The 25,221-nt window shown below is 33.7% G+C and overlaps 1 protein-coding gene across 5 annotated transcripts in view; it reads right to left on the bottom strand.

The window, feature by feature from the left end:
- LOC141517706 (putative ATP-dependent RNA helicase DDX60) overlaps positions 1–25,221 on the bottom strand; it is a 134,261-nt gene that overhangs the window by 4,348 nt on the left and 104,692 nt on the right. For all 5 annotated transcript variants that reach the window (XM_074229004.1, XM_074229002.1, XM_074229001.1 and 2 more), the window contains 7 exons: positions 20,862–20,966; positions 18,654–18,795; positions 14,556–14,677; positions 11,067–11,214; positions 9,473–9,615; positions 5,276–5,427; positions 1,018–1,080 (listed from right to left, as the gene is read on the bottom strand). In XM_074229004.1, the coding sequence (XP_074085105.1) occupies positions 1,018–1,080; positions 5,276–5,427; positions 9,473–9,615; positions 11,067–11,214; positions 14,556–14,677; positions 18,654–18,795; positions 20,862–20,966 (875 nt within the window). The remainder of the gene's footprint in view (positions 1–1,017; positions 1,081–5,275; positions 5,428–9,472; positions 9,616–11,066; positions 11,215–14,555; positions 14,678–18,653; positions 18,796–20,861; positions 20,967–25,221) is intronic.

The following is a 25,221-nucleotide window of genomic DNA, read 5'->3' as shown; positions in this document are numbered from 1 at the left end:
AACAGTAGCCTGTTAGAAAGGGCACCAGGAGAGTTTGATCTGGGCTCAAGTCCTGTCTACCACTCATTTGATGAAACTGTGTAAAGTCAAATGAGTCTCAACTTCTTCATCCACAAGGCACAACTTTATAAAGTCCTAGGCTTAGGCTCAGGGATCATAGATCTTCTGGAAGAATATTTACAGGTTACCTAGTCTAACCAGTTCATTTTGTAAATGTAGAAACTGAGATGAGAGATGGTAGCTCCCTGCCTCTATCTCCTCCCCTAGTTCTGGGCTTCTCTAGTGAGCCTTTCATCCTAACAAGCTCAACTCAGACCATCCTACAATGGGGAATTACTAATAAATTTCAAAAAAAAAGGACCAGCAACAACATGGTAGCATGCATATCCCCTTTTCTGCCATGGGACAACAGGTGTATCCTCTTGTTTGCCATGACATATGTATCCCTATCCCTCCCTTCAGTTTCTAGCTTTAATTCTCATAGGAACAATCGAATAAACAATCCTATTCCTAGAAATCATTTAAATATTTATTAAGTACCCACTATAGGTTGGGTAAAATGAAAACATCATACATGGTTATATATACCTTATCTTGTTTTTACTGTGTATATATATATAATATGGATATATATATAATGAAAACCTATATTATATATTGTTTATATACATGTACTTTTGTATGTATATATCTTTCTATAAGCATATATGTGTGTATGTGTGTGTGTGTTTATTTATACACTTAAAGAGATACAGATACAGTCTGGTAGATTGATTAAAGGGCTAGCCTTGAGGTCGAGAAAATTTGGGTTCACAGAAAAACATTGTACACCCTAACAGCAACATGGGGTGTACTCATTCCATCAAAGCAACAATCAGGGACAATTTGGGGCTATCTGCAATGGAGAATACCATCTAGAGTGGAGTTTGAACAAAGAGCAAAGGGATCCAATAACAAAAGCAACCCCAGCAAAGATAGAAATGAACTTATAAACTTGAATTTTTCTGTGTAGAGTACCTGATAGCTTGAAGGATGAGGGAAAAGTTTTTCAGCAAAACATAAGCTTCACCTTCAATGATCCTAAACAAAACAAAATTTCTATATTAATAACCATGTAAAAAAGAATTTTTTAATCTTATTTAGTTAACTTACAACTGTATGTTGTTGAACTCTACAATATGTTTTTAAGTTTTGCCTGCCCTGGTAATGTGAATACAGCAGAAACTTCCCAGTCTCCTGTCCTGGTTTCCAAAGTCATGAACATGAAAGATCTCTATTATCTAAGACCACAGTTCCTCCCTTTTTATTTGGAGTTGTAGTTGTAACACTACTTTCCATCAAATGATCTATCTGGAATTGGTTCTTGAAGTGATTAGCATCCCCCACTGTCTCACTCTGCCTGTCTTCCATGATGCTTCCCATCCTTCTCTGATCTTGATCATGTAGCTGATGGCCATTGAACTGGTGAACTCTAACTTCTTCACTCTCTCAGTCTTCATATTCAACCAGCCACCAAGTCCTGTAAATTCTAATTGCACAACCATCTCATATCACCTCCTTTCCATTTCCATTGTTAGCAGCCTAATATAAGTTACCCTTTATCATCTTCCTGTACTGTTTCAATAACCTTCTAAAAGGTCATCCCATCTCTATTTGTTCCTTGCATGCTACTGTCATATTGATTTTGCTTATTCATATTTCTAAATGTGTGACTTCTCTAATCAAAAAAATTTAATAACTCCCCATTGCCTAGCAGATAGTATCCACTCTTTGTCTCCTCCTTTCAATGATTTGGTTCAATTCAGTTCTTCACTTAAATGATTGTTTTATGCAAGGCACTGAGGATAGAGGAACATTTTTCTCAATTGGGTACTGAATATAATTCTAATGTTAAAAACTAATTCACTTTCATGCTTTAGACCAGCTTCAGAATTTTGGAGTTAGAGTAGGTATGGGTTTTGTATATTGTTCTGAATAAAGGACTTAGGGAATCATGAGACCCACCCTCTTCTGAAGGGCAAAGTAATAATCATATTTTCCTAAGTATACAGGCAAAAATTATCCAGTCTATGACCCTGAGGAGTTTACGTTCTTTTGAGAAGTACAATATATGCACATTAGTAAATACAAGGTATGCATGCACACCTGTGTACATGCATGTGTGAGTGTGTGTGTATGTAAATATAAAGAGATTTCTAAAGGAATGCTACTTTTCTTTCAAATTATAGTGGATAGGGAGCCTCCTTAGAGGTCATGGAGACTTATATATATATGTACTTTGTACTTTGACTGTGAGACCTTGAACAAGTTATTTAGCCTCTCAGAATGCAACTCCAGAAAATTGCATTGAAAGTGCTGACCTCAGGGCTAGATTGCACAGGGGGCGGCTAGATGGCATAATGGATAGAGCACCAGCCCTGTAGTCAGGAGGACCTGAGTCCAAATATGGCCTCAGATCCTTAACAATTGCTTGGGCAATTATTGGGCAATAACTGGGCAAGTCACTCTTAATTCCATTGCCTTAAATAAATAAAAAAAATTTTTAAAAGTGCTGTCATATATATATACCACATATAGGACCATCTTAACTGTGGTGCCACAGTATGTGCCCAAAGATAGCAATACAAGATGGCTTTAATATTCTGAATGATTTTCAGTTATCTAACCAAATATTCATTTGCAAATCAAAATAAGATTCACATATATGCAAAAAAATCATGCATACACATTTATTCAAATTTGTTCATTGGTTGAGACTCTTTTTGGTGGAATAATTTGAGGAAAATGTGACACCACATGCAATGAATAATTATTTTATACAGTAATTGTTGATCTATATAGATAGAGGGAGTCCCTTTACCTAAAGTTCCTTCAAACAGACGAATTTAGAATCTCTCCTTATACTACATTCTAATCAAATTCGGTGCTTTCTTATTCTTATACTCATTAGCCTCCATAGTATTGCTCAAATTGTTCCCTGTGTCTGAAAAGACTTCATCTTGGAATATTCACATAATCTCTTACATATAAAAAAGTGCTACTGATACTTTAAAGTTCAATTCAACTTTCACCTCTCCCAGGAAACTTTCCCTAATCCTTTAGTTAGTTGACATCATAGGAATAAAAAAAACCTGGTTTAGAATCTTCACTCTGTCACTTTACTATCTGTAAAATTTGAGACATGTTATTACATATCTCTGGATGCCAGTTATTTTTTTTTGTTTTCCCTTCTTGGAATAACAGGATTGGACTAGATCTCTTCTATCTTTGTCCCCCATGATCATCATATCCACCCTTATCTTCAATCAATCTCATTTTCTCATTTTCAAATTCTATTAACATATTTTACAAATGTATCCAAGTTTATCATGCTTAAAAATTTCATTAGATCCTACACCTCTGTCAACTTTTATCCTTAATTTATCTTCCTTTTCTTTGAAAAACTTGTCTGTAGTCTTAACTTCCACTTCTATTCTTACATCTCAGCCCTTTGTAGTCATCTCTAACCTCTTCCTTCAACTGAATTGTTGCCTCCAAAGTTTAGCAATGATCTCTTAATGATAAAACCTTTTCTCCATTGTCATCTGCCTTCACCTCTCTAGCGTATGACATTGCCAGCCACCATCTCATCATTTAGATTCTTTCTCTTCTAAGTTTTCATGATGTCATTGAGCATAGAGATGACATAATCAGAGCTATGCTTTAAAAAAATCACTTTGGCAGTCAAGGGAAGGATGGAATGGAGTCAAAAGAGACTTGAGACAGGGAGACAAGCTGGAGAAATATTGCAGTAGTCCAGGTAAGAATTGATGATTTTATATGAGTGGAGAGAATGGGACATAAAGAGGTGTGATACAAATAGAAACAATACAATAATGTGAATGAGAGTGAGGGAGTTGAGAGTAACACCAAGGCTTGAACCAAGGTAACTGAGAAGATGGTGGGGACCCCAACATAAAAGGTAAGATCAGAAAAGGATGGGAAAGTGTTTAAAGCAGAAAAAATTATTTTGAACAGGTTTGATTTGGAATGCTCTTGAGATAAAATGTTTAGATGTCAGATGACAGTAATTTGGATAATCCACCTTCAAAAAAATTAGCTTTTCTATCTTCACTAACACAGAAAATTGAGAGTATGGATTGTATTAATTACTGCTTATCATTAGCCATTTAAAGAAATGGAATGATCATTTTAAATCTTTAAGTTTCATTTTGTGTCTTTGTCAGAAGCAGTAACATTCAGAAACAATGTCATGGTCAACATTTAACAAAAAGACATGTTTCTTCAAGGAGGAAAGCATTTATTAACAGGGACATGCTTCCTGTCGATAAATGGGTTAATGATTTGCCTACATTTACACCAAAGTCTGGGCTCCCCTTTTACATGTTTTGAGGAGTAAGAACAAAGAATAGGACAGAGTAGATGAGATGCTGGTATTGAGATAGCATGATTGGTCACAGATCTGAGGCATAGGGAACAATATGATTGGTTGGAAGTTTGGTAGTAGAGGGCTAGCAATGACTCTCTCCAGTATGAGTTCAAGATAGTAACAGCAAACCAGACATACTTAAAACAATAGCTTAGTGGTGAAAAAAATATTAGATCGAACTCCCTTGTGTTTACATACATGCAAAGACAGAAAAATTCCTTGAGACAAGAATGGATCAGTGATTAGCAGGAGAGTCAGGATTTTAAACTGTACCCATGACAAGTAAGTTGAATTCTGAACCAAGTTCAGAAACAGAGAATAAGGACTTAAACTGTTAAAGGACAAAAGCAATTAATTGTAATGTACAGGATTAATTCAGTGTTCAGTAGCTTGCTGCACTTAAAGTCAGGAAACTTGAATTCAAATCTTGCCTCTAAAATTTATTAAATATATGTCACTTGGCAAGTTCTTTATCTCTCTGGGCTTTGCAAGGACTTAATGAGGAGTTCCAAGCCTTGAAGAAATAATATATCTATATATATTCAATTCTATGCTTAAATCAATAGTTCCCTCCTTATTTTAAGGAATAGATAGATAGATAGAAAGAAATAGTAATAAATATATACATAGATATAGACTTAGACACAGATAAAGATATATAGATATAGATTATGTAAATATAGTAGATATAGATATAGATATAAATGTTACTTTCAGCAAGAATGCACAAATAGGGAAAAAGTCATACAATTCTTAATTTAATTTTCTTTGTCATATCTCTGCAAAGGGAGATTTATTCCATGTAATATGATTTCATTAAATTCCAACATAAAAATCATTACATACCTGTTATCTTGTTCTAATCCTTTCAGAGAACCATGTTTATAGAAATCAAGGGCATAGGCATTGAGTGGCACTTTTCTGTTTAGACTGTCAATTTTCTGTAAGTAAAGCACAGGAGCCTGGAAAGAAGTGATACCAATTGTACGTAGAATGACCTAAAAACAAAAAGTTTCCCTCAGTTCACCTTTTATATATAATGTAATAACATATAAGTAACAATATCTTAAAAGTTATTATGTATTTTTGTTTCATGAATTGCCTAAAAAAAGAGTAAAAGATGTCATCAAGGGCGGCTAGGTGGTATAGTGAATAAAGCACCAGCCTTGGAGTCAGGAGTACCTGGGTTCAAATCTGGTCTCAGACACTTAATAATTACTTAGCTGTGTGGCCTTGGGCAAGCCACTTAACCCCATTTGCCTTGCAAAATAAAAAACCTAAAAAAAAAAAGATGTCATCAAAGAACTATATATTAAGAAGATAGACTAGTTACTTGAAGGAAAACAAATAGTCAGAGTACTATATCAGTCCTCTCTTGATGTCAAGTGAAAGGGAAGAAGGTTTTTATAACATTGGGTGGAGTGGTAGTGGATTTATGGTAATACATGGGTAAAAGTCTTATAGGAAGAACAGGTATTGATGAATTGTAATTTAAATGGTTAGCAGGAACTTTGAAATGAATAAGATGATAGATCCATTGTTATACTGGAGAATTTTTGGTGATTTAAGTTAAACCAGTTTCTAAAATAAACACAGTCCTTTGTATTATTGGCATTATCATCAGTATTGGAACACATGGAAAATCTAATGCTGTAGACAGCATAGATTAATAGGAAAAAGGTCACCTCAGAGGAAGAAGAAGAGTCCTTTTCAAGGTCTGTCTCTGGTAAATAATGTCAATAGAGCCCTGGAGCGAGACATTAAACTCTCAGTTCACTAGCAAACTCCCTAAGACTATATTTTTTCAAAAATAAAGATTGATAATGTTTTCTCATCTGGGGATTCTCTGTACCAGGGAAGACATAGGTCCAATTTCTATTCCTGTCATTATTAAGATGTATTTAGGTGTGGTATGACCAACAGGAATTAGAAAAAGTCAAGTTCAAGTTCTTCCATTGACACCTACTAGCTTTAAGATCTCTGTGTTCCTAACTCTCTCTCTCTTAAAGCTATAAATTCCAGAGAAGATAATGATATTCAGGGGTACAAGTTGCTGTCCCTCTGGAAAATAGATGAAATCCCAGGTCTGGATCTTCCCACACAAAATAGAAGATAGTCAGCATTATAGTACTCACCTGAAACAGCAATGGATAATAGAAAAAGATAGGAACTGTTTGGCAGCAAATGTCTTGAAAATGAAAGGATACCATTTCATACTAATGTTGAGTTCTGATTTAACACATTTTAGTTTTGAAAAGTAGAATAGATTCCATGTTGGACAGATGAAATTACAGCAAATTGGCTATGACAATCTTGCCATTCAACTCCTGCTAAATTGTACTTCAAACCATGCTTATAATATGGAGGATTATTTTCATTTCATATTTCTAATTAGAGAAGGAAATTCCTCTCTTCCTAACTTAAAATGTGGTTTAGGGCAGCTAGGTGGCACAGTGGATAGAAACCTGGCCTTGGAGTTAAGAGGATGGAATTTCCTACCTGGCCTCAGAAACTTGACTCTTACTAGCTGTATAACTTTGATCAAGTCACTTAACTCTGATTGCCTCACATCCAGGGTCATCTACGTCATCCGGATCCATATCTGGCCACTGGACCAAGATGACTCTGGAGGAGAACGTGAGGCCTGTGACAACATAGCACCCCCTCACTCAAATCCAATGCACATGCTTGTCATGACATCACCTTCCTGATGTCATGATCTTCTTCAAGAATGAAGAATGGACATTATCATTATGATTATAATGTGGTTTAAATTCCCAGCAACCCAATGAAATTTCCTTCTCATAAATCACTTCTGACTACCTAATGGTTAAATATGGATAAAAACCTTTTGTCAGTTCAGGTACTTCTCAACTTTTATGCAATATTTATCACCAGTGACCAATTCAAGATTATCCACCATAGTTATTTTTTGCCATCTTCCCTAACATAATTAATTTACTCTTCCATCCACCTAAATATCACTATATGCATATATACAAAATACATGTATGTGATGCATATATATTATTACATGTGTATATTTGTGCATACATGGATGTAAGAGTGAATTGCATGTATGAAAAATAGTACTATTAGATTGTAAACTTCTTAATTATCCATTTTATATTTGTGTCTCCAGGATCTAGTACATAGTAGTTGCTTAATAAATTCCTTTTTTTTCCATTTATACTTGATACTCTCTGACTTGACAGTACTATTGATACCAGTGGCTTCAACTATCATTTCATGCAAATGACTCCCAAATCATGGAAACTAGATGTACAGCTCTCTCCTGATCTACTATTTTAGTAACTGTCAAAAAAAAGAAAATGTGGTTAATCAAGAATCTAATCTTAATGAATGTATGCTGTTTCTCTGTGATTATTGTATGCTTCTCTAAATGTTTACTGAGCATTTTTTAAATAATATAGTTTAGAATTTTGTCTGAATTGAAAATCTGTAACTGTTAGTTTTATGACCCATTTCTACCCTCTCTTCCCAATAGTCTAGCCTTCCTACCAATGCCAGTCTAATTTTAGTTATAAAGAGAATTAATCACAGCTAGAAGGCACAGTGAATAGAGCTCTGGACTTGGAATCAGAAAGACATCCTCCTGAGTCCAAATTCAGTCTCAGACACTTAATAGTTGTATGACCCTGAGCAAATCACCTAACCTCACTTATCTCAGTTCTGCAGCTGTAAAATGAACTAGAGAAGGAAATGGCAAATCACTCCAGGATCTATGCCAAGAAAACCACAAAATGGGGTCACAAAGTTCAGATACAACTGAAAGGATTGAGTAAAAAAAATTATATCCTTGCTCCATTCAAAACCCATCAGTGGTTCTCTAGTGTATAAAGTTCAAATTTCTTTGTCCATCATAAAAGGGTCTTCTTTATAAGTCTCATAGTACTTTTTTCATGTCTGTCATGAATTTATGTAACACTTTGTAATATGGTTATTTGTGCTTTTGTCATATTTCCCTAATAAACTATATACTCCATGAGATCAGAAACCAGGTCTCATTCTAACTTTATATTTCACTGGGTACTCAGCACAGTGCTCTGTATGCACTGAGTGCTCAGCACAGTGCTCTGTATTCACTGAGTGCTCAGCACAGTGCTCTGTACAGTAGATGCTTTATAAATCTTTGCTGATGAAGTAAACTCTTCTTCAGACCCATAGCTGATAAGATTGCAATGATAGTGGAAGGAATGGAAGAAATATAGTGGAAGTGGATATATAGTGCATAGTAGAAGAAACATAAATTCACATTAATGAATCATAATTGATAAACATTAGTTCAAATTCCAACTCAGAAATTTACTACCTGAGGCAAGTTAGTTGTTCTATATAAGTGTTCTATATAAGCTTTAAGACCTTAAGTTGTAGCTCAGTTTGAAAGTTTCCTATATTTGTGAAGTTACAGAACAAATTCCTAACTATCTCTATATGGTTATGAAACCATTATCTTTTTTTATAATTTTATCAGTAAGATATATATGTATATATACATACATATATATATATATGTATATATATATATATATATATATATATATATAAAGTTGTAACATGAAAAAATATTCCTTAATCTGGATTTTAATTCTTAAAAATACAGCAAAGAAAAGAGCTACCTGTGATTTTTGCTATTAGGAATCCTAATACAGATAAATTCCAACATGGAATCATGAATAACTTGAGAGATCCTAGGAGACATGATTATAAACAATGCAATGATCTGTACCCATTGGAGCAGTGAGAATTCATTAAGAGACCGTATTCACTGAGTGTTAGGGACTCCATGATATATCTGAATGCTAGACCTCTACTAAGGTCCCTAAATTCCTTACGAAAATGGAATTACATTTGGAAAATGATAGAGCATTTAATAAAATGTCTCCAGAGTCATCTGGGACTTGTTTGTCTAAGCATTTGTAAACTGAATTTTTTTCAGTGACTTTAAGTCTATATTTATCAATAGGAATACCCTCATTCTCCCTCCCCCCCCCATTTCCCTCTCTTGCCTTTTCTACTTACACTGTCTATATTCCGTACTTGAAGCAAATCTTGATCTGTAACTCCAGAAAGACATACAAAGGGTGAAACAGCTGATCTGCTCTCCTTGCAGTTCATCAGGTGAGAAACAAGGCTGGAAGTGTCACATTCTTTACCTGTGAATTCTGAAGGGTTCAAATTGGAAAGAATTAGTTAGGATCAAGGAAGATGCTTGACACTTTCTCCTGGGTGAATAATTTTTACATTTGTAATCCAGGTAGGTTTTAAGAAGTCTAAAGTCTGTATTTATAAATGTGAGGTGAGGGGAGAGGGAGGGAGGGAGGGAGAGAGAGAGAGAGAGAGAGAGAGAGAGAGAGAGAGAGAGAGAGAGAGATTAAAATATTGATGATAGAGATAATAATAGATAGAATAAAGCTGATAGTGATAGAGGAGAGAGATATAGAGGAGAAATAGAGACAAAAAGGAGATATAGATTGATATAGCTATAGACATGATAAAGGTATAGATTCCAATAAATAATTATAAATGTAGATTATATAGAGATCAGAAAGATAGACATTGTGTTATATAGATAGGTAAATAAATATATTAAACTATTTCAATCTCTTTGATTTCCTTTGTGATCCTACTAGGACTAGAATATAAGAATACTTCTAAGGATCAAGGTATGTGAATTAATGATCCCTTTTTAAAAAAATTTAATGCATAAAGCAAAAAACTGGAGCTAACATGAAAATGTTTATTTTAAAATAAAATGATAATAAAACATATCATTTTACCTACTTGGTCTTTCTAGTGTTAAAAACATTATTTTGAAAAGGATTCCATAGTTTTCCCCAGATTGCCAAAGGGGACCATGACCTAACTACTACTCTATGGGAAATTTCTCATCAGTTCTACAAGCTCCCAGGTCTATCTAAGAGGTGAATAGGTTTATCTCCTACTGCCCTGTCATTAGTTTTAAGTTATATTATATAGGTTTCAGCTACATATGTAGGATGGATAAATTGAATTTCAAAGGTCAGTAGAGGAAAATAATGTTTTATACATCAAAAATAGATGATTAAGAGGAAGTTCTAGATCAAGTATAAGACATTAGAACAATGATTAACATCAGTGAAGTCAAGGAAGATCTTATATTGACTCCTCATTGACTTTTGTTCTTGGACTGAGAATACTTTTAATCAAAACCAAGAATTCCCTACAACCACTTTCTGTCTCTGTTAGTTAATTCTGTTTCAATTTCTCCCCATCCTCTAAAGAGTCACAGAAACACTTCCAAGGAACTTTCCCATATTCTCATGTTCCTGTTCCTGTTTTATAGGTTCATTCTACTATCTCTACACTATCAAGCTAGTCTAATATTATAATTCCCAAGAACATTAATGAGAAAAATCCATTGTTAAAGGGCATTTCATTACTTTTGATCAAGTTCCAAATTCTATCCACTACCATCAGTCAATCTTGGAGAATATAGGGAGTTCTGCATTATTGCTTTGCTCCATCCTAACCATTCTACTAGTTTTGAAGTACTGTTTGTATAGAGTTCATCTTATAGGTAATTTATGTAATTTCATTTCTATCATGTGAGAAAGTGAAAGAAATATCCACTTACCGATTTTTGACAAAGGGAGTTGGTGTTCTTGTTTCATGTCAGAAAATCTAGAAACAATAATGAGGAAATGGCTAAAGTCTTTTTTGACTTTTGTGTTATATTCGAGTAAGACAGCATCAAAATCTGGAGGGAGGTCTTCGAGGAACACCTAAAGACAAGAGAAAGGGATGTCAAATTTGTCCATTAGTATGATGAGATACTGCCAATCACCAATCAATGCCACCAAGATGGAAGAAAACTGCAGTTAATTACTGAGTGCAAGGTGCATTTGAACACTTAATAATAAGTGAGCATTGAATATCAATTTTAAATTATATTATATAGGTTTCAGCTACAAATGCAGGATGCATACAATTGAATTTCAAAGGTTAATAGAGGAAAAATAATGTTTTACACATCAAAAATAGATGATGGAGAGGAAGTTCCAGATCTGGTATAAGGCAAAATTAGTTTGTTAATACCAGTTATAGCTGATAACTCCAATTTGATTTTGCAGAAACTATATTACATGATATGCTCAAAATAAGTAAATGGCAGTATGAAAAAAAAATCTCATTACAGAAATTCACATATTATTTGCTCTAATTCAAGAAATTGTATGAACCAGAGATAGTGGAATTGGATCAGAGTGCAAGGAGAAAGTATAAAATTCAGAGGCAAAGAATACAAGAGGCAGGGAGTGGAGTAGAGTAACAAATTTCTAGTACTCTTAAATAATCACATCCTCCATTAATGGTGCATAGATTGTCTCATTCTCACAATGGTATAGAAGTCTGCTAAATGGGCACAACCAGCATTATAAAAGAAAGTTCTAGTTTGATTTTAGTTAGATGATTAATGATCATTTTCTTTCCTGATGCTCCTGAATGATGCTATGTATAACAGATATGTTAGTAGTTTGGGGATTTTTTTTTAGAAGGGGATAGTTCCAGGATTTAATATTCTTAGTAGCTAGGCAACTCAGTTAATAAAGTGCTAGATCTAAATTCAAATCCTTCCTCAGGCACTAGTTGTATAAGATTCTTTTAAATTTTATTTTGAGATCAGCTTTCATATTCTCCAACCTGTCCCCCTTTTGAATATATACTTGAATATATATTCAAACAAAACAAATTACTAAATTGGTCATGTCAAAATACTCATTGACATATACATATATGTCCATGTGTTGTGTGTATCTATGTGTCTTGATTCTGCACTCTAAATCTATTATTTTTTTTATCTGTAAGTGCACCACCTTTCATCAATTCCACTGGAATTTTTGCTTGATCATTTGGTTGCTCAGAGTTCCTGTCTTTCAAGATTCTTTGTCTTTATGATTCTGTTGTTATAGACTGTTTTCCTGGTTCTGCTCACTTCACTTTGTGTCATTTAATATAAGCCTTCTCAGTTTTCTCTGAAAGCATGCCTTTCATTATTTCTTAGAGCAGCACAATAGTATTTCATATATTCATAATCATAACTTGTTCAACCATTCTCTAATTAATGGATATATCCTCTATTTCCAATTCTTTACCAATGCAAAAAAATTTCTATAAATATTATTATATATAATTTATCTCTTTGGAATTTGGACATAGTAGCAATGTTGCTAGTCACGGGTATGGTTTTGCAAACTCTAGACAGTTTAATAGATAGTCACAGTTCCAAATTGCTTTCCAGAATAGCTTGACAAATTCATTGTTCCATCAAAAGGGCATTAATGTCCCTGTTTTCCATAGTCCCTACAGTATTAGTCATTTTCTCTTTTAATCAACTTTGCCAATCTCATGTATATGAGATGGTTCAGAGTTGTTTTAATTTGAATTTCTCAATTATTAGTGATTTAGATTTTCATGTAGCTATTGATTACTTGGATTTCTTCCCTTGAAAACTGCGTATTCATACCCTTTGCCCATTTATCAAATGGGAATAGTTCTTATTAAATTGAATCCATTTCCTATATCTAGAAATGATACCTTTATCAAAGAAAGTTGCTATGAAGATTTCCTTTCCTCAACTTCTGCTTCTCTTCTAATTTTAATTGAATTGTATTTGTTTTTTAAATTAATGTAATCAAAACTACTAATTTTACCTCCTATGAACTTCTCTACAAATCTTAGGTCATGGATTCTTTCTCTTCACAAAAATCTGACAAATACTCTCTTCCATTGTCTTCTAATCTTATGTGATATCACCCATTATGTCTAAATCATGTACTCATTTAGAGCTTGTCTTGATATATAATGTGAGATATTGGTCTTTTGTCTGCCAAGCTGTTATCTAAATTTACCAGCAATTTTTTTGTCAAATGATGAATTCTTGCCCCAGTAGCTAAGAGCTTTGGTTTTATCAAATACTAAGATAGTATAGTCTTTTGTTTTTGCATCTTATGTACCTTGTCTGATCCACTGAGCAAGTGTTTTTTATTTTGTACTGAATATCAAATTGGTCTAATGATTATGACTTTAGTATAGTAAGAGATCTGGTCCTACTAGAACACATTCCTTCTCCACCTTTTTTCATCAATTCTGCTGAAATTCTTGCTTTTTTGGTTTCTTCAGATGACTTTTATTTTATTTTCATGTTAAATAAAATAATCTTCTGGTAGTTTGACTGGTCTGGCCCTGAATAAGTAAGTTAATTTAGGTAGTATTATCAGAACAAGTCCTGAATTTTTGGCATAAATCCAAATATATATAATTTTGACATACTGCTATATCTCCTTGCTAACATTTTATTTAAAATTTTACATCAATATATATTAAGGCTTATAGTTTTCTTTTTCTACTTTGACTCTCCTTCCTTTAGGTATCCAGTTCATTTTTGGGTCACAGAAGCAATTTAGGAGAACTCCTTCTTTTCCTATTTATTAAAAAAATTATGCATTATTAGAATTGCTTATTTCTTAAATGTTTAATAGAATTTGTCAATACATCAAGGTCAAAGGGATTTTTTATTGTTCCTCAGAATTCATTTATGACATAATTTTTTCCTAAGAGAAATTTAAGTATTCTCTTATATGGTTAATTTGTACAATTGATATTTTGGTATTTTGTTTAGATTATCAGTTTTATTACTATACATTTGAGCAAAATACAGATATCTTTTTGAACTAAGAAATGAGCAGAGATTTACTTACAGAAACACTACATACCACCTTAAAACACCATAAATATTGAAATTTTGTATAATTCTCACAACCACCTTATGAGCTAAATAATCCATACAGAATGACTCTGTCATAGAGCAATTTGCCATAAATAAAGCAATTTGGCCAAGGCTCAAAAACCAGAAGGTGGCAGAGATGAATTAGAATGTAGGTCCTATGATCATGGCCAAGCAGTCCTCATTTATGTAGCCTCTCTAACCCTATTGCTAACATTAAAGCAAACAAACAAAATGTTCCTTGTTTATATAAACTTTATAGTAGTAAGTTTTTAAATCATGTTTATTTAATCATATTTAGAATTAAATACTTTTAATGTCAAGATCATCTTTTAGACATACCTTGGATTGATAAAACTTTAAATTACCATGTAGAACTTTTGCTGGAACATATACCCTTCCAAACAGATTTGCCAATACTAATGTAAGTTTTTCCATCACATCTTGAGAAAAGTACTTTGAACCTATATAATAAAAATAAGTAATTTAGAAAGCTATATTTACTTATATAACAGGATTATCATTTAAAATTAAGTGATTATATGCCTCTTCCAGAAGTCTCTTTAAAATTCCTAATGTCACTGTGCTTTTTAAACCAAGCCCAAGAAGCTGATCAAAAAATGTTATTGACTTTTGTATTTTGGTACTTTTTGACAATCCTTCTGCATCTATGATTTATTACAAAAAATTTTATCAAGCAAAAATGCTCTTTAAACCAAAGAAAAGACACATCTGTCAGCAGTAAAGAAGTGTTTATCAAAGTAAAGACTGACAGAGTGCTTCGGGGGGGGGGGGAAGCAAGATTGGGGGGAAATTGTAAAACTCAAATAATATATTTAATAAAAATAAATTTTAAAAAATGCAGCCAACCATCAGTGATAAAGGCTAGGTGCAGTGGATGGGGAAGGTGCAGCATACTGCATACCTATATTAACTTTACTGTAAAGTACTAGGCAGAGGTTATCATTAACTATACTTTTTATTTCATAATTCTGTTTATTATCATGATGAAAAATTTACTATGTCTGCATTTTAGTATACTTTTATGATTTGAGTAAAGGTATTGTTTTGTGTAAAAAAAGTGTTTATTATCTGCCCAGTTGGTTAGAATGGGTCCTGAAAATATGGTTAAGTGGTATCCATGACTAAAGATTGTAATAGAGATAGAAATAGCCATTTGGTAAAAATTAATAAGAAAAGATAATGTATTAACACATACTCTGTGCTTCTATACTGAATAAAATGATTTAAAAAAATAAAAAGAAACCAATCAACATCTTTGAGCACTAAGTGTATCTAAGGAGGAAATTCAGTTTCATTCCAGTGGATCCAGCAGTCACTGTAAAGTAGTGAATAAGGAATTGTCCTCAGAGACAGGAAAAGCTGAGTTTCAAGTTTCACCTCTGATACACCATAGTTCTGTGAATGTTTCTTCTGGACAAGTAATTTAACCTCTCATATACATCTATATGTAGATATACAGATAAATGATAGATAAATAGATGGATGGATGATAGATGGATGATGGATAGATAGATAGATAGATAGATAGATAGATAGATAGATAGATAGATAGATAGATGGATGGATGGATGGATGATAGATAGATATCTCTAAGTCCATAAAACCCAGAGAAAGCCCCATCCTTCATTGGTAGGGGAATGTCCTCACTATTAACTTCCTAAACAATGAAATCACATAATAGGGCAAAAATGATAGTATTGGTATATTTGGAGAGACAGGGGGAAAGATAGAAGCAGAGAGAGTTACAAGTCAGCAGATTTAGAACTGAAATGAAATCTACTCCAACTCTATTTGAGGTAGCTGAGACCCAAAGAGTTATATGAATTGTACAAGTTCAAACAAGTAGAAATGGCAAAACTAAAATTTGACTCCAGTTCTCCTTAGTACAAATTCAACACTCTTTTTCATTGCACCACAAATATAGAAATAAAACTAGCATGGTAAAACCTTAATTGTTTAGCTTTTCTCCAAAACTTGGGCTACCAGAATGACTTGGGTACCCAGAGTAATTTTCCCCATTCCATGAAAAACAAATATCTTTGTTAGTGGAACCAAAAAATCCCCTAAAAGCAGCAACAAACACACATCCCTAGCATACTAAAAAACTGGAAGCTTTATGTATTCCTTGAAACAGTTTTCTGCCCAAAAGGAAAGGATTAATTAGCTGATGAAAGTTACAAAAGCCAAAAGAAAGAGGGAGAAAAGGAAGAAGGAAAAAGAAATAGGAAGGAAGGAGGGAGGGAGGGAGGGGGAGAGAGAGAGAGAGAGAGAGAGAGAGAGAGAGAGAGAGAGAGAGAGAGAGAGACAGTGAGACAGTGAGACAGTGAGACAGTGAGACAGTGAGACAGTGAGACAGTGAGACAGTGAGACAGTGAGACAGTGAGACAGAGACAGAGGCAGACAGAAAGACAGAGAGACAGAGAGAGAGAGAGAGACAGAGAGAGAGAGAGACAGAAACAGAGACAGAGACAAAGAAACAGAGAGAGAAGTATAAATGTTAAAAGACCCAGAGGAAACCTGTCTATATATTGAACAGACCATTTATGAATAGACCTAGACAAGGATTATCCAGGAGAAAAATTCATTATCTGTACTGTGGATGGAATACCAACATCCATATTTATTTAATTGAATTAATTCTATGTTAAATTGAATTCATTAAATCAGAACTCCATTTATGATTGAGGTATTTTCTAGTTACTAAGAGCTTTTATTTTATGTATTTAATGTATTAATTCCTTACATACTAAAGTTTTGTATCTCTAAGTGCTTAAATCAATAATTAACAATAGCACATATTTAGCTATGGGCTCTATTTTTTTTTTAGGTTTTTGCAAGGCAAATGGGGTTAAAGTGGTTTGCCCAAGGCCACACAGCTAGGTAATTATTAAGTGTCTGCTGCAGGATTTGAGCCCAGGTACTCCTGGCTCCAGGGCCGGTCCTTTATCCACTACACCACCTAGCCGCCCCTGAGCTCTATTCTTAAAAGGAAATTAATTCAGTTCAACAAGGATTTATTGTCTCTTTATAAATAGTATTGTGATATAGGGCAAAACAATCAGACCCTGCAAAAAAATTCCATGTAGAAAAAAAAATCCTACTCTGTGGAAAGAATTAAAAAGGTAGAAAAAAGGCTAAACTGATAGTCATACAATGAAAATTGGAATCCAAACTCTGCCCTTTACTTCCTGTGTAACCTGGGCATTCTAATTCTCTGAGTCTCAGTATCTTCATCTGTAAAAATCTCTGAGGTCCCTTAAATCTCTATATTAATGATTCTGTGACTGAATTACATACACAAATAAGTACAAATAAATATAAAGAAGGCACTTAAAAAGCTAGAATAATTAGTAATGATTTCCCATAAGATGTGAGATCTGAGCTAAGCATTGAAAGAAACTCAAAATTCCAAGGGCAGAAATGAGAAGGAAATGTATAGGGGGTAGTTAGTTCAAAAGTATAAAGGTCTAAGACTAATCTGGGGTATCAACAAGAAAGCCAGTTGGCCTTGAACTGGGAGTTTATAAAGTGCTATATTGTTAAATAATTGAAAAAAATTGGTCTCCACATTTTGTTTTCCCTATCCCAGATAGATGACCTTTTTGTTGCCTTATCTTTCTGGGAATGACACTGACACTGTGTGAATCTCCTCACTAAGCATTAATTAGAATGTAAGCTCCTTAGAGGCAGGGATTCTCTTGTTTATTTGTATTTATATCCTTAACACTTAGCATCTTTTAACTATCTATCTTGATCTATTTACCTATCATTTATCTAACATCTATCTGTCTGCATATCTTTCAACTATCTATTTATCTATCTTTTGTTTATTATTCTCTATCCATCAGGCTATCTATCTATTGATCTATCTAAAACATGAAGCAAAGTCTTAAGGAATTTCCAGACCAAACAAAGGTATTTGTATTTTATCCTAAAGACAATAAGGAATCACTGAAAAAACAAATACTTTACAAATATGATTTTGGCAGTTATATGGAAGATGAATTGTAGCGTGAAGAGTCTCACAAGTTCAATTAAGAGGACACTGTGATAGCCTAGGTGAGACATGGTAAGGACCCAAACCAGAATGATGTCATGACAGTGAAAAGAAGCAGGAAGACACCAGGGATGCAGTGAAGGTAGAACTGAGAGATTTGACAATTGTTGGATATGTGGTAAAGAGGAAAGGAGAACGACTGGGTATTAATCAAGTTCTATCACTGTTAGTAAAGATTGTTTCACTCTTTGTATTTGTACTTCAATGCCTAGAATATAGTAGGAATTTAGCAAATACTTCTTGATTACTGGTTGATTTTTGACAACTAATTATATGAACCCAATGAATTAAGTGAATCCAGGTAAAATATACAATTTAACTTACTATAACTGTTCTAGATATGTGAAATGCAAGCTTACCTTTTTTAGTTGGTTGGCATAACTTATGGAAAAGGCCTTTCCTGAGGAAACTGACGAAGAGAAGATTAGAAGGTTCTTCATAAAACAAATGTGATACAAGTCCAGCAAAACCAATGGGATTTCCTTCACAGTCCAAATATTCCTAGGGAGTCAACATAATTTATAACTTCTTTAATTCTGAATTAAAACCAATACTAACATCCCCATTGTTCTAAATTATACATAATGTTGCAAGTTAATTTTTAGAAAAGTAACTACTTGTCATTAATTCTCCTTTTCAAATTCAAAAAAAATATAACTAAAGGTCTACTATGTGAGAAGAACATTTATTAAATACAAACTTAATAGAAAGCTTTTTGAACAAATATGGTAAGTTAAATCTCAGTTATCTGTGAACTCAAAACATAAGCAAGATTCTACTGTTTATTTTTAATATAGATCTGGAAATTCATCGCTGTAAAGAAAATTTCCAATATGAAAATTATCTCTTCTAATACAAATCAGCAGCTTGCCTATAATTTACAATCTTAGTGAGTTTCCTGAGGCACTGAGAAACTGAGTCACTAGCCCATTGCTAGTGTTATCATTACAACTTGACCCCCAGCCATCTCACTATCTACTATCCCATATTGCTTCTCTATTTATCTGTCTGGTGAAAAAGATATCTATGTCACACTTAAAATATAATCATTTCATTATTTAAGTTATTTTGGTGAAATCTTACCAAATTCTTCACTGATATAATCAAGCCTAAAGGAAATTAAAAATTCAACTCAAGATATATACTATATACATATATATACATATATACATATATATATATATATATATATATATATATATATATATAAAACCAAACAATTTTCATTCAACAAATTTTCCAAATAAAAATCAAATAATTATTCTTAAACTTCCAATGTTGGCCCTAAAAGTGGCAACTAAGCCAGGTCTTGGTTTGATCTGATCTAAATCCTATCCTTTAGAGTTCCAGTTTTAGCCTCTATTGTGAGGACTTCTAGAAAATTATTTCAGTTTTGCATCCCCATGGGGATTGGAATTACTTAGAGGGCAGTTGAGACCTCTGATTTAATTCCAAGATTCTACACACCATAGCCCAACTTAAGTAGAAAATGGAGTCCTTTGGAGGACAATATCAAAAGTTTTAGGTACTGGGTTGGAGGTTTCAAACTAAATATAGCATCTCAAGTTAAAAGGGACAATAGACATCTTTGTATTCTGTCCCTTCAATGAGGGTTTTTAAGTAGAAACTGGTATGACCACTTTTTGTTATGCTATCATGAGAATTTCTTTTCAAAGATAAATTGGTTGCTGATATCCCTTCCAGTTCTAAAACTTAATAAATTTTGTGATTGAATAAACCAGCAACTTCATTTTATCAAGGAGGAATGTGGGATACAAGGAGATAAAATGATTTATATGAAGATGGTAAGGCAGCCAGTAGAAGAGTGAGAATTCAAATGCAGAACTCTCACTACAAAACCAGTGTTTTTTTCTGCCAAATCACATAACTAGCAAAGGTTCTTGGGTAGATATAACAGTGAGAATAAAGAAGTGATTGGAAAAATACTGCAAATTCCAGGCTTTAGCAAATCACTATCATATGCTATTTCAATGCAATGTTCTAGAGCCCTGTTGGCAGTACTAGAAATTATATATAGAATTATATTCAAGATGGAGTGTTGCAGAAGCAAGAACTCTGGGGTGGGAGCCAGAATACTTGAACTCTAGACCCATCTCTTTCACCTACTACTTTTTTTTTAGTTTTTTTTCAAGGCAATGGGATTAAGTGGCTTGCCCAAGGCCACACAGCTAGGTAATTATTAAGTGTCTGAGGCTGGATTTAAACTCAGGTACTCCTGACCCTAGGGCTGGTGCTCTATCCACTGTGCCACCTAGCTGCCCCTCACCTACTACTTTTGTAATCTCAAGGAAGATATTGTAGTTCTCTGGGCTATCTTTTCTTCATCTATAAAATAAGACGATTGTATTAATATAGAAATTTTCTTCCTGACCATGAATTCCATAAATCTAGTGAGTAGGCTTGGGAAAAATACAAAAACCAAAGTATCTCTTTTTTGGTTGGTTAGTTGGGTTCTCTGGTTGGTTTCTGAAAACTTTAATTGGATTGACACATGAAAGAAAGTTATAACATTAGCAATCACATAGAAATCCAAATAAAAACCATACCTCTTTTATTAGAAACTGCATTGAAAATAAAAAGTATAGTTTCAGCATCTCATTGATTCGGGGTTTTTTGAAGGACAATAGTGAATGATTTAGCACAGAAAGCACCTTTATGGGGAAAAATTATTTGTGTTAATCATCTTTAACAGGTTTGAAATGTATTTACAATTAAAATATCACAAAAATGAATATTTTGAGAGTTAGTGAAATCCTATTGGAGTATATATTTATTCATCCACTATGGCTAATTGCAAAAGTCACTTTTGGAAATAGAAGTTATTCTGGGTTTGAATGCTATAAAAAAATCAAATGTGATCAAGAAAAACACAGAAAGGCATGCATAAATAGACACAAAATAGAGTAAGCTGACCCAAGAAAATAATGCAGTGTGTTCCCAAAAGCACAAGGCAGTTTAGAACTATTTAATTTTTTTGGAATACCCTATATATAATGGCTACAACAATGTAAAAGGAAAAAAAGAAGCACAGAATAATAAAAAATGAATATTTCAAAATTACAAAGCATAAGCTTGAACATAAAAAAATCCCAACTTCTTTTCAGAAGTGAGAAAGAGAAAAGAGAGAGACAGAAATAGAGGGAGGGAGGGAGAGAGGAAGGAAGGAAGGAAAAATGTGCAAACTAGCTTTCACTCCTGCTACTTAATTTGGGGCTCACTTAATTCATACTATCTTCCCTAAATATTCATGCACAAAGATGAATGAGTTCAATACCTTGTCCATTCAACTATATGCAATAAATTGTATCAGGGAAGCCTTCTTTAGTCTCTTGACTTTTTCTTGTGAATGATAAGGTTAGTCTTTTAAGTATTTATTGGTCTCTTGGTATCTTCTAGGTGGCTAAGTAATCTTCAGGTCCTTGACTAACCCTCACATTGTTATCTACAAATAAGACTTCACCTTGCGCAGGAAATCCCTCTTCAATTTGAATTTCAAATAATTATTCAGCATGTCTTGTATAATGCATAAATGAATAAAACTTCAAATGTTGACCCTAAAAGTGGCATCTAAACCAGGTTTTGGTAGTAGTAAACAGAGATGATCAGAAACCTCCCTTTGTTATGATCAGAAGGTCATTGAAGAAAGCTATCTCTGTTCTCTTAAAGAATCTTGAATGAATTGATGGGAGATACTTTATTAATGTTAATCCTTTAGAAGGGTAGAGTTGGGTTCTATTGAAATCAAATGTTGCTATTTTAAAGAATAAATATATTGGGATTTTTTCTCATTCTCTATATTTTTTAAATCAATGCATGATGTTAAAGATGTGTTCCACAATGGAAGGTCACTTGTGAAAAAATGTATTTATTCCCTACTATTGTCCTCACTAGGAATTCTTTGGAATTTTTGTCATGTAACTTATATTGATGGCATATGGGTTGGTAGTGGATGTACTCATCTCTCACCTTAATCAAAAGCAATAGAATTTAAGATTACACCCACGCTAACCCAAGAGGATGGCAGAGTGGGTCAGAAAGTTCTAAACTACTCAAATTTTCCCCTACTAACAAGTCAAAAAACCACCTCAGGATGAATGTGGAGAAGTAAAAATACACAGAATGGTGACAGAACAGTGTTTCTCCGATGACAACTGGGGAAGATGTGAATAAAGATCCCTTGACTGAGGTTTAGTTGAGTGAAATGCAAACACCTCCAGGCTAGCTCCCAGAAACAACAAGAGGCAAGCCCTGGGGTAACTGGGTTGGGAGGTAGACACAAGAATTTTCAGCTCTGAACAGTGTGGGGAGTCCAGTGTCTGAATGGGGGAAGAGAGGGAATCTCTGCTGATAAGGGACACTAGCTGTGAGGGTGAGATGTATTCCTGGGCAAGAAAGAACCAGTACAGTGAATGCAGGAGCAGTGATGGTTTGGACACTTAGAAAAGAATTGAGTTCTTAGCCTTGATTCCAGGCCAGAGGGGAGAATTGAAGGTTATAGCTACTGAAATGTTGATAGGGAGTAAGATCATTCTGACATGGCTCTGTTGAGTAGGGTCTAGGTTGTGGCTTGGAGGGGGAAAAGGGTGCAGAGGTTGAGCCCAGGACAAAACTCCTAACATCATCCTCCACATTGCAGGACTAGAGGTGAACATAAGAATAAGCTAGTAGAGAAAAAAATTAATAAGTAAGAAAAGAAGAAAGAACCCAACCATAGAAAATTCTGTGAGAATAGAGAAGACTTCCTTCAGAGAAAGATGCTAAAGCAAAAAAAAAAAACCAAAAAACTCTCCTATCCCTAAGAGTGATGACAAATATTGCCTTCTTAAAGAGAATTCATAGCAGAACTCAAAAAAGACTTTAAAAATAAAATAAGAGAAGTTGAGGAAAAACTAATAGAGAAAATAAGAAAATCCAAGAAAAATCAAAAGATTATAAAAGGAAATAAACACACTATAAAAGAGGATTCAGAATCTTAAGGAAAAAAATGATTCTTTGAAAATTAGATTAGATAGGGGTGGCTAGATGGCACAGTGGATAGAGCACCAGCCCTGGAGTCAGGAGTACCTGAGTTCAAATCCAGCCTCAGACACTTAATAATTACCTAGCTGTGTGGCCTTGAGCAAGCCACTTAGCCCCATTTTCCTTGCAAAAAAAAAACCTAAAAAAATTAGATTAGGTGAGCAGAAATCAATGAAGTTATAAGAGAAGAAGAAATAATAAAACAAAATATAAAGAATGAAAAAAAGAGAAGTTTTCACAAGAAAAACAATAGCTTTCTAGAAGAGATCAAGAAGAGAAAACAAGAATAATCCAGCTACATGAAAGTTACAATCAAAAAATATTTTGATACAAGGAAATAATTAAAGAAAAAAATATCCTAAAGTGTTAGAACAAGAGGGGAGAGTACAGATAGAAAAAAATTTACCAATCACCACTTTAAAGGACCTAGGAAGAAATCTGACAGGAAAATCATAGTTAAATTCCAAAATCCACAGGTTAAGAAGAAAATATTAGGAGCAACAAGAAAATAAATTCAAATATGACAGTCACAATTAGAATAACACAAGACCAAGCAGTGGCTACTTTTAAAGACCACAGGTCTTAGAATACTGCAAATCAAAACCCCAAAAAATTGTTTTGTGGCCAAAAACATCATACCAGCAAAATTAGCATAATCCTAAATGGAAAAAAATTACATTCAATGAACTTCAAGATTTTGTTACAAAAAGACCTGAACTTAATAGAAAATGTAGGAGTAGTTAGGTGGTACAATGGATAGGGCACTGGCCCTGGAATCAGGAGGACCTGAGTTCAAATCCGGCCTCAAACATTTCATAAATCTCTAGCTGTGTGATGTTGGGCAAGTTACTTAACCCCATTACATTAAATAAATAAAAATTTTTAAGAAATAGAAAATGTAACATACAAGAACCAATAGACACAAGGCTCAATAACAACAACTTGTTTACAATCTATATGTGGAAATATAAACCATATATCCTAGATCACTGTAAGTAATTGAGTAGTTAGAAGGAAAGATTGGAGTAGAGCTGAGGACAGAATTCTTTTTTTTTTTGCAAGGCAATGGGGTTAAGTGGCTTGGCCAAGGCCACACAGCTAGGTCATTATTAAGCATCTGAGGCCGGATTTGACCTCAGGTACTCCTGACTCCAGGGCCAGTGCTCTATCCAATGCGCCACCTAGCTGCCCCTACAGAATTCTTAAAAGTAAAATGGTCTAGGAAAAGATTTTTCAAGAGTTATCATATACAAATGAGGTGTTAGAGGAAGAATTGACTCAAAAGAATTAGATGGGGAAGGAAAACTGTAGTTCTAGAAACCTACCTTCATTGGGAATGGGTTAAAGAAGGTACAATACATTTACATAAATATGCATAAAACATATGTATATATAAACATACATATAAAAACCTCATTTCAGAAAGAAATGAGGGGATAGGGAGGGTCATGAGTTAGAGGGTAAGGAATAGGAAAAGAGAGTATATATATATATATATATATATATATATGTATATATATATATGTATATATACATACATACATACAAGGGTGAATAGATTAATAGAGGGTTTAGAAGGGTATGTAAAAGAGGGATTCTTGGAAGGGTGATAGATTAAATAATAGGAGGACAAGGTAGCAAGTAGAAGTAAAGTAGAGGAGTGAGGAGGGGGGTTGTTGCTTTCAGGAAATATTATAAAAATGAGAGATACAAACAAACCAAATATATATCTAATATATCTATAGATATGTATGGGTATATTGGGTAAATGGGCATATGGGTATATATATATATATATATATATATATATATATATATATATATATATATATATGTGTGTGTGTGTGTGTGTGTGTGTACATATATATATGTGTGTGTGTGTGTGTG

The sequence above is a fragment of the Macrotis lagotis genome, chromosome 3 (genome assembly GCF_037893015.1).
Source record: "Macrotis lagotis isolate mMagLag1 chromosome 3, bilby.v1.9.chrom.fasta, whole genome shotgun sequence".
NCBI classification, from domain to species: Eukaryota; Metazoa; Chordata; class Mammalia; order Peramelemorphia; family Peramelidae; genus Macrotis; species Macrotis lagotis.
Note: the sequence above shows the minus strand (reverse complement) of the source record. Positions and strands in the feature narration are given on the sequence as shown.